Below are 11,542 nucleotides of genomic sequence, written 5' to 3' on the forward strand. Positions count from 1 at the left end.
ATCAATGTGATTAATCTCGGAAAAAAAGAGAAATAAATATCCAAGACTGATCTCGCCGCCTCTGTGCCAAACGAGCCACTGGAGAAACCTGCCGGGATCAAATGGCTCCTCCGTCTTTAGAGAGCGCAGAACAATGAGTTGCTATAAAAAGATCGGCATCTGCATGCTTTTAGCAAATGAAGGTATAAAAACACATTATAAACATCAGTGCCACGAAGCAAAGGCCACAGTATAGGATTTCACTGACAAATTTATTAAAGACCTATATCACTGAAGCATCATCATAGAGAATAAATAAGACATAAAACATTTAAACAAACACATACAGGAGCCACACGGCGTCTTTCGGTCATATGTTTCCAGAACAGAATGAAATGCACAAGGTACATCTGAAAACACACAAATGCATAGAAGTACTAGAGAAACGACAACTACATCTTCTCTAAACCTGTTGTGACACATACAAAGTCCTTACATATCGGTGTTTCCCATATTGTCCAAGGTGGTCATATAAAAATAAATACAACACATTGATAAAATGTTATATAACGCACTGTTTATAGACATTTGGCAACGATCAGACACTTTCACCGGTGATATCACATTAAACATCAATAACAGCAATGATAAGTGATGTTTGGTGGTACAGTCATCTGTCAAGCATCTTGATATACTGTAACTGGACAGGGTTGAATTTGTCAAATTATAAGAGCGTTGGATAGCTGTTGCCATAAGGCGTACGCTTGTGAAGAGTTGTAAGCTCTTCTTAATGTTTTGTCCTTGTAGAACCAAAACCAAGTTACATTTCAACTGAACTCTCAGGGTCCATCAGTAACCGATTTCCAAATGTCTACTCTGCTGTCCATATCCCATGCCAATGATGCAAAAAGATCAGAATAAAAGAGGAAAAATCATCCTCTGTATAATCCTCGTTCATCTGCTCTCGTGCTCTTTCCAAACGTCCGCCTTCAAAACTGGCCATGGTCGACTTCATCCAACCAGGATGCCGGGCTCGCCGGGAAGTCCGGATACCCGCCGCTGCTTCCCGTGGACAAATCCGAGCTTGGACCGTTTCCACTGCTCATCATCCGAACCCCCGAAGTCACGTTCTGTCCTCCGCTCTGTCCCACCATAGGTAGGCCTGATTCAGGGTAGACCAGGCTGGAGATGAGCGGCTGGTGTCTGGGAAGAGCCTGCAGTGGACCCGGAGACTGAGGCAGGCTGTATGGACTGTTGGACTGAATGTCATGGTACTGATCCTGAGAGGGAAGCATACTGCCGTGTTCCAATGGAAACTGAGAGCGACCTCCACCCTGACGGCTCACAGCGGGAGAACTCTCACTTAGACTGCTGTAAAGACCGTTGGAGTGACCGAGATCGGACATGGGCGGCTCATCTGCATATGGACGAACAAAAGATTCTTAATATATGCTGTCTCTGAACAGATAAACATTTGCTCTTCATTCATGTTAAACAATTAGCAGTTGATATGTTATGGAGAAATGTACCTGTAAAGGACACTTCTGCGTCACTGTCCATCCCATCCTCCTGAGTGCTGTCTTTATCAGATTTTGAGCCTCCACGTGACCTCTTCATGTTCCTGAAATACTGACCCCATCTCTGGCGACCTGCATCTTTCTTTAAGCGCTTCTCTTTTGCTCTTCTGTTTTGAAACCAGACCTGTGCAAAAATGCAATTCATTATAACATTCTCTCAATATTACATATAAGTTCATCCTATAAAAGGTTCAAGAAGCTTTATTGTCATTTAACCATCTATAGCTGATGCAATACACAGTGAAACAGAACAACGTTTCTCCAGGACTATCAGAACAACAGAGAGTCATATAGACACTATAAAGCTACACAAGGCAGAAAACAACAACAACACAGAACTACTGCAACAAGACAGACAGTTCAAACAACAGCATACGCCACACAGGACGGGTACAGTGCCGGCCATAGTGCCACATGACAAAAAGCAGATATCATAACAAAAAATATCATTTTGAATTTGAAATGTGTTAAAGCTCCCTGACAAAAATATTTTGACATTGTATTGAAACTGAATCTTTGACATGATCAGTATGTTTGCAGTAATAATATGATGTCATATTTTATTCATCTTATCTTGTGTTCCAATGTGTTTTAGTTTTCTAACCAAACGGATCATATACAGTACTAAATAAACATAATGTGATATTTATTCAAATTTCATCTTGTATCACTTCTTTTTTTTAATTAAGAAAGATACCACTTTTTGAAAAACTGCAAACCATTTGTTAAATTTTATTTATTATGACTGAAGATTTCATATTTAACATCATGCTAATAACCAACTGCTTTTGTATACAAACATAAAGGTATCAAACACTCAGATAGTACAGGTTCATCTGTAAGATGTCTGCAAAAGATCTGGAGATCTGATTACATCTCTGCTGTGCTGAAACATCTGATAAACGTCTTAGTAAAAAGGTTTTACATACATTTTAAATTCTAAACACCTTACAGACATCTTCTATTCTATATGTCTATCACATATGTCAGAAAACGTCTCAGAGATGTATATTGTGTGCTATCTAGGATGTTATAGTTACAAGGGTAAAATTATTTCAAGGTTCACGTGTGATTCAGTTACATTTTTTGTGTGTTTTTCTACTAGGAATCAAGTCAGTAGCTTTTCCCTACAAGTCTTGTACATAAAATATCCCTAGAATTAACTATTCTATACACAAATTCTAGGGCTGTCAAAGGATTAATCACGATTAATCGCACACAAAACAAAAGTTAGTTTTTGCATAATATATGTGTTTGCACTGTGTAATTATTTTATATAAATACAAACACATGCATGTATTTAAGTTACATGTATAAATATATATTTATTTGGATTTTGATATATTTTATAATAAATAAAAGATACCTTCATATTTTTTTCTTAAATGTATACAGTACATGTATGTGTGTATTTATATATACATAATAATTCCACACAACACACACAGAAATATATTATGCAAAAACAAACTTTTATTTTGTATGTGATTAACCGCGATTAACAGCCCTAAATATTACATAAAACATACACAAAAAGTTGTCTTAATGAACTCAGAAGGATAGAATGTAAGTCCCTCTGAAAATTAATGATGTGATTAGTTCAATAATATTTTATTTATGGTATTTTTTATCTTATATTTTTATTGTTACAGTCCATTTCTACATCACCGGAAGTCATCCGCTGAACGCAGCTCATAAAGTCCGCCATGTTTGTTTTGTCACGTGACTCATTGACCAGCAGATTGTTTGGCGGCAGTCTTGATGCAGTAAATGAGGACTTTTGTCTGACTTTGGTCACTGATGTTGATCAGGTTAAGGTAAAGGTAAGCGAGTCAGGAATTAACCTGATCGGATGCGCCTTTATTCCAACACACTCTCATAAATCATATAGGCCTACATCAAAACGGTGAAATTAAAACTAATATAACATCTACCGTGGTCATCAAGGTTGTATTCGGGTTAAACACGTGGGATGTGGTTGTTTTTTATAATTGAGGCCACGCCCCAGTTGACGTAAATTTAATTTCCTTCACCTGACCTCATTTGATGGTTTTAAATTAATTGATCATTTATGCTCTTGAACAAACACACACTTGATTATATTTAACAGGTAAGTTTGCGCTTAATTCAGGTTTACATACAGAACAAACTTTAAGATAACATTCAGTTTTTTATTGTATCACATTATTTTAGTTTGAATCTAGATTATTATTGCTCTTTTAATAATTGTGATGCATTTGTAATTTTATGATTAGCGGTTTTATGTTCATTTTAATGTAGGCCTATTTGGCGTAAAATTCGATTATCTGCAAGAATTGTAAAGAACTGTAGTTTACAAATTAACAATACTGACAATTTTGACACACTGTAAAATATTTTGTTGGATAGCCTTAGCAACATTCTTTATATAGGCCTAACAATTACATGACAAAAACAACCCAACTAAACATTTGTTAGGTTTATTAACTGTGAATAATAGGCTATACCTGCACCACGCGCATGTCAAGTCCGGTCTCTGACGACAGCTGCTCGCGCACGTGTCGCGCGGGTTTCGGGGAGTTATTATACGCGTTCTTCAGAGTTTCTAATTGTTTGGCGGTGATTGTCGTGCGGGGTCGTTTCGCCGTCGAGTCAGCCTCTGTAATAAGAAAAAAAGAAACAATCTGATGATAAAAACCTTAAAATAACCTAAAATATGTCAATATAAACATAAACTGCATCGTGGTTTACGTTAAAATTCTGTATTATTGGAAGCACACTGTGATGTAGGCTACTAAACTAAATTAAAACAAAGAAAAAGTAGAATTTAATTTCTTCAGTGACGTGCAGTGTAATAATATCTTAAATTGAATCATTATTAAAAAATCCTATAAGCTAATTTAAACACCAGTAAGCATTTGAATGAGAAAGGTCGGCGAAGTGAAGGCACTAAACTGAATACATGTATTAAACATTTAGATTGTAATTATCCAGTGTCGTGCAGTGTAATGTGTCAATGAAAGACACTCGATGACTTTTACGCTTCCCCTTTCCCAAATCATTCACTTCGTCCCTTCATTTGTCCAGTATTAAAGAGACTGAATCTGCTCGAAAACTGCTCTGAGTGCAGATTCATCTGTGTGGCCTCATACATCAGCATCTGTTCAGCTCTCACTATAATGCTTATGTATGGCGTTGGCATTTATCGATTTGGAGGCTGGCGAGTGCGCAATTACCTGAGCTGGGTCAAATGTTTATGGACGAGCCCACGACCAGCAAGATTAAGTTCAGAGTTAAAAGCAGCCAATCAATGCGAGGTCATTGAATAAAAGAAGTAAAACCATTAAGACTTTGACAGAACTGTGCTTGCGCAAACGTTTCATCTAACTTCTGATTTTCCAGAAGCAAACGCGATGTCAACACGAGTTAAAAGTCTACACACACACATGTCATGAATATTATTTTTTTAAAGTGACAATGTGATGAAGACGTGAATGTAGCCTACCTCTTTGTTTTGCAGTCTCGTAATCGGCCTTACACACGAGTCGACTGTCCTCCATCAGGTAATATTCGTCACCTGTGGCCAGCTGTCTCTTACACACGATACACGCGAAACAGTGCAGGTGATAAACAAAGTCCTGCGCCCTCCGGACCACCTGGGTGGGTGGGATACCCTGTTGACACGCCGCACACTTTGTCCCAAATCTCCTTCAGACAGAAATACAAATCAGTTGTTGGTGTAATGCAGTCAGGAGTGTGAAGAGTGTAAAACACAGACATGAACTCACTTGAAGAAGTCATCTTTGCAGTAGACACTGTCTCCTCGACTGAAGCATTTATCTGACAGCTGTGACTGACAGTCGCTGCACTTCAAACATTTAGTGTGCCACTGTCGATCCAGAACCTTCAGGATGAACCGATCCACTATGTGCTGGTTACAACCCGCGCATACAGGAATATCTACAGGTGCATAAACCAAAAGCCTTTTTATTAAAAAAAAAAAAAAAACTGTTTATATGACCTCTCGTTTTTAAGTCGCTCTGGGTAAAAAAAATGTAAAATGTCAAAATAAAATGCATGTACAGTTTGCATATGTTACTCAATTTGACAGAACATATGAAGGATGAGAAATGTTTCGTTTATAAAAAAACATTTCTGTGTAAAATAATAGTGTTTGATCGTTATTAACATGACTCTCCTTTTTCTATGTGCAATATAGTCATATAAATAAACGCGCTTTTATTGCATCTTCTATGATTTTGCATTACATGCTCACTGACATCTGCTTTCACCATACGTGCTGTAATACGTATATTGTATTTAAGCGTATTTAGGACTAGACACATTTACGCTTAATCCTGAAGGTTCACCTAAATCAAAGCTTAAAATGAACGATCAATTAAATAAGTAAATTATGCCATAAATTATAATGTATTTCTGCTGATAAACGACACTTAAAATTTTAATTGAAAAAGAGAATAATTTTAGCGTAAGACATTATTGTGGATTAGTTAAATATTTGATGTTAATTCATTGTTATGTGGTATTGGCAGGATACCAATGAGAATCACAAAAATAAAAAACATAAATAGATTAATAAATACATTTCCGTTGTTGTAGGCTATTCTTTAAAAAATAATAAAGATTTTTATTTCCTCAGTTTTTTGGCTTATACATATTTGACTGTAATAAAATCCACAAATACGTTTTTATTTTAGTTTATATCTGGTCAAAAAGACAGCAGGTCTACCTGTCATCACTTTAGAGTATTACATCAATATTTACAGATACCTCGATCTTTCCAATAAACTACATATTTTGTATTCATTAAATAAATAAGGCCACGTTGTCTTTTTCAGACAATAATTACATAATGATTGATGAACAAGTGACTGTATCAATTATTCAGGAAACCAGCATATGTAAAAAATTAAATTTGAGAAATCTCAAAATCTCTAAAAAATAAATCTCCCACTCAAATTTCGTTTCAATTGTTGCTATTTAAGTCCTCATTAGAGCCATTCATCAGCTTAACAACTTGTTTCTGGGATATTTGAAAAAGTCACAATATTTTTCGTTTTAATAAAATACAGAACATATTTAAATAGCAAAATTGAGTTTAAATTTTGTGCTTTAGACTTAATGTAAATCAGTAACAAAAATAAAAGTTGCTGTTTACTTGTCGAAACAAGACGATGTACAGTTGTTATTCTGACACAGTGGTCACAATCAGTCTGAAAACACAATGTTACAGCGATATAAACATTGTCAACCACACATAAGATATTAAAGAAACGCCTTTACAATCGAATAAATCAAATCTATCGGTTTTCTCATTCAATTTAACTAAGCATAGTTATATATAACTAACAAATAAGGATGCTTTCGTCTAATTTAAAACGTGAAACAGCAGCACACATTGCATTAAATAAATCCATATTAAACACAAAACTGCACATGATAATAAGCAAAAGTTGTTTTCATCAATGCTCTGAAGTATCGTGTACCTTTGCGTAACTCCTCTCTTTGCGTAAGTAGAGTCAATAGCATCTCTGTGTGATGGGACGGCGGCGACTTATTCTGCTCCATTTTCATTATTACATGAATGAATTATAAAACTAACTGAATAACTTATTTAAAGTTAAATGCAGCACACAGCTTGGGAAAGGAGACTGCGTCTCACAGACAGACGCGACGCATCGCGCGTTCAGTTTCTGATCCGTGTGGCTTTTGACGCGTAACGAAACGCCGCCCAGTTTCTCTGGTGACTGATACAACAGATGATCGTCACCTGGACCCGAGAAGCACCACAGCATCACACATCTTCTGTCATACACGACCACAAAAATGTACTAAACCACTTTATTTTGCGCTTTAGAGTTAAAAATATAAGTTTAACACTCCAAAGGCACATTTGTTATTTCCGATGTTTAAAGTTACATGTTCTCATTCCGATGCCTTCAGCTGTTCACATGATATTTCCTGTAGAACAACATTTGCTGAAATACTAGACACATGCACGCAAACATCCATCCTAATATATGGGATAAATGTGTAAATTATATTTCAGCATTTTATGTATGAAAAATACAGAGACATTGGCAAGCAAGTAGGCCTAGCTTGCAAAAAAAACTAAAAACTAAAATTCGTTTCTTAAGACCGTCTTTACACAAGCCTAGGTGAATAAAACGCATTTATGAATTATATGTGTGCTTTAAAACTCTACCTAAATGAAACAAAATAACCAAACGTTAGAAATTATCAGTCTTTAAATTATTTTCCATTAGTAATGTGCGATAAACACGCGCATCGCTTAAAAAACAAATATTCACCACGTATAACTTGAGTCAAATGTTTACCGGATTAAACCTTCTGTTTTCTGCGTCTGTGATTTTATTTGCTCAATCATTCTCATTTAAAAGAATACACGTTTATCCACTTATTCCATAAATAGGCCTATTATATATTTTTACGAACACTGTCAGTTCCTGAAATGTTTAGTCTTTGGCAAACGTAAAATAAACATATTTTTTCTGAAGAAAGAAATGTAATGCTGTAATATGCTCACTGTATTTAGATGCATAAACAACAACAACAACAAATAAACAAACAAGCCTTATAGCACGATCTCACGTTTAAATATTTTTTTTTTAGATGACGCATTTGCTTCGTTAATCCAGAAACTAAATTCATGTTTGTAAAACCACACATAAAACCGTACAGGAACTTTCAACGGATTATTTAATATCTCTTAATATATTTGGCCAACAGTTTGCTTTAGTAAAGAAAATAGATGTGAATAAAATGCTGATGGAGGGGATGAAGAAGCAGATGAATTTTATTGACACTGATCGGCTGCGCCTTGGGAAATCAGCGTTAGTGGCACCGCCGCGTGTCACATGATAAACTCAAAATCAATGACACATTTGCACAGATTTTACGCCTTTATAAAGTGAATTTTGGCGGATGATGCAGCAATATTTGTCCTTACTTGCAACTTTATAATTTTTATGTCATATTGATCTGTTTACATTTGTGTCTGAAAGGAAAGTGGTAGGAAAAGTTCACATTTTGACATCTATTTTAACCACGTTACTTTCTACAGCAGCTTGAAATCTGAAGTCTGTAGGCTATTCTTAAGAATTAATGTTAATGTACATTTACATGATAATAAACATGTTAATAAACAGCAAAAACAAACAAACAAATAAATAAACTAATAAATATAAATATAAATACTGGCTCTGTAATTATTTTGCCGTTTTAGGATTGTTGTCAGTGTTAAGTAAAATAGCTTAATATGTGTAACACAAATACAGTACAATACAGTAATAATAATAATAATAATAACAATAATAATAATAATTATTATTATTATTATTATTATTATTATTATTATTATTAATAATAATAATAATAATAATAACAACAACAATATATCCTGCTTATCAGGAGGAATTAAAAATTTATCAAACCTGCTTTAGAAGTTTCGTACTAACAGTCCGTCTTAATGTAGAAAATTTGTTCAGAATCAACAGAAATAAGCACTGCTCATTTATTCTTATACGAACATCTTTAATTCTTTATAAGAGTTCTGCTGTGGTCCAGTGCTGCACCTGTCGAGAGGAACCTGATATCTGTGGATTTCTATACGTCGTGTGGATGAAGCTTTGGTCCATGACAGCACGCGCTTAACATCTGTTCCACGCGCTAACAATGTTGCTCATTACATATTCATAACGTTTCTGAAACGCAAATGTTAAGAGCAAGAAAAATTCGTCTGGTGTCGTTTAAAATCGAGAAACTTCAAACCTTGTATCCAGAACAACACTGAAGTTTTAAATTAAAAATATATATTTTTTAAATTTACCTATTTATATTTGTAAAGCTCAAACATGTTTACATGATTGGTTCTTCAGTGTATTAGTTATTCTGCAAATACATATTTTCAGTTCTATGTGGATATGTGAGATTTCTGCTGTCTCATCAGGTTGTTTGCTTTTCATAATATTTTATTAAGGATGTATAAAAATATTACTAGCTTTCTTACGTTGATTAAATTAAAGATACAAACACAATACGAATTTAAAATTCACACATGTAATCTTTCGCGCATATTAACGAAGGTCACAGCACGCCAAACGCTTTAACTGTTAATTTGTTAAGTAGTTAACTGTTCAATGGCGCTTTTGTGTTTAACCAGACACGACACGTCACGGCTCATTGATGAGAGTCTGTCAGTGTTTCACATCATTTCCATGTTAAACAGCTCATTTCAAAACACAGAAACCTGCTGAAATATCTGCAGAGCATCTCTTACCTTGACTCGAGCTGTATCTAGAGAAACTTCCAGCGTTTTGACAGCTTGATCCTGGATGTTCCAGCAACATTGTGACTCAAATGAAAATAAACTTACAACATGTGAAAATTATTTCATGGTAAAGGAGATATAAAGAGAAATAGAAAAGCGAGTTTGTGACCGTTTAAAACAAACGCGACGAACGCAGAATATTCACAGAAATGTTCGTTTGTTCTTCTGTCTGCAACTTTTCAGCAGTGTTTGCTTTGAATCCTCGTGTTGATCTGAAGCTTTGAGGGAGGAGGATCCTCATGACCTGCACGTTTAGCATCACAAAAGCGCAGGAGCGGAGCGCGTGACTGTGTGCGTGCGCGCGTGTGTGTTTGTGTCTCTGTCCACGGTGCTGAAGGAGGCGCGACCCCCCCCCCCCCCCCACAAAAAAACCGTTCCTCCCGTTTATCTCAAATGATACTTGAACATATGACATCCACCAAACCAGTGCTTCTATTGTTTCTTTAGTCATAAACTGGCACAATAAAGTGACAATAAAATCACATTGGCGTTCATAAAGACAAGAGTCAACTGAGTACATTCAGATTTAATTCAATCTTAATATCAATTACATTGATTTGATTCTAAAGACTTGAATTTTTTAAATAAATATCTTTTTGCGTTGTCACATTAATACATTACAGTTTCTGTTGGGCAAAACGGTGCTTTTACAGTTTTAGGGGTGACCCGTGATTTGGTTTTTCATATTTTCAGTTTTTGTTTAAAAAACATTTAAATTGGGTTGTGATGATGGGTAAATGATTTAAATTAATCTGAATGCAGATACACTTCAAAACACAAATTATATTTTTCTTTCTATCTACATGATCTAGAGACAAGACAACAAAGACAAGACAATGTTGTAACAATAGTCTTAAAAGTCTTTGTTTACCTGAGGGAAGTTCCCAAAGTAAAGATGTTAAAAATTAAAATATAATATATTGATGGTGATATCTGATATTATATTACATATAATATAAATATATAACATATATATACCAACCCAGTATCACGCTAAAGCGTGTAATAGACACGCTGGTCCACTAGAGGATGCGTGTCAATGTCACGCTTTGCCTCCTCAAGGCGTGAAAATGACACGCATTTATGAGGATGATAACCAATAGGGGGCGATAATTTCTTATTGCCAACAACTTCAACAAGAGAAGCGACGCAGTGATATGCGTTCTCTGGAGCTCCATGGGTAAGGCTTTCTTGGAAATTTGGTGATTAATGTTACTAAAATTGAGTAAATCCTGTGTTTATGTTAAGTCTTTGTTGCAACGTTAGCAATATAATATCACCGCTAAGGCAACAGACAAGTCAGTGCACGCGTTTGGTCAGAATCCAATTCGCTCATATTTAGGACATAATTGTTTGTTCAGGTGCGGTCATTTAAGAAATCCTAAAGTTGGTGCAGCATAACATTTAATTTGCGTGTGTGGACTATGGAGTTATCTATAGTGGTTTTTACGTTACTAAGGTCAGAAACATTATTGGATGACTGTTTGATAATCAGCTAATGTATTAATCACAGAAAGCTGCAGTGACTGCATTATATTATGTTGCTAAACAGTTGTTCTGGCGTTTTTAAACCAGTAGTTTTATTAATTTCGCGCGGAATACAGTTCATGAAATAAGCTCTAAATGAAAAAAATAA

General features: G+C 35.3%; 1 protein-coding gene across 2 annotated transcripts; it reads right to left on the bottom strand.

Annotated features, from left to right (window-relative positions):
* Window positions 1–232: 232 nt before the first annotated feature.
* Window positions 233–10,154, bottom strand: lhx3 (LIM homeobox 3). Of its 2 annotated transcripts, none has more exons than XM_055200273.2 (6): window positions 9,856–10,154; window positions 5,324–5,495; window positions 5,041–5,243; window positions 4,043–4,194; window positions 1,509–1,680; window positions 233–1,396 (listed from the first exon to the last, which is right to left on the bottom strand). In XM_055200273.2, exons 1-6 carry the CDS (start codon window positions 9,923–9,925, stop codon window positions 969–971), a joined length of 1,197 nt encoding a protein of 398 aa, XP_055056248.2. In that variant the 5' UTR covers window positions 9,926–10,154; the 3' UTR covers window positions 233–968. The 2 variants fall into 2 exon arrangements, with proteins under 2 accessions (XP_055056248.2, XP_055056250.2); XM_055200275.2 differs by lacking the exon at window positions 9,856–10,154 and adding an exon at window positions 7,043–7,342.
* Window positions 10,155–11,542: the final 1,388 nt, after the last annotated feature.

The sequence above is a fragment of the Misgurnus anguillicaudatus genome, chromosome 22 (genome assembly GCF_027580225.2).
Source record: "Misgurnus anguillicaudatus chromosome 22, ASM2758022v2, whole genome shotgun sequence".
In the NCBI taxonomy this organism is placed as follows: Eukaryota; Metazoa; Chordata; class Actinopteri; order Cypriniformes; family Cobitidae; genus Misgurnus; species Misgurnus anguillicaudatus.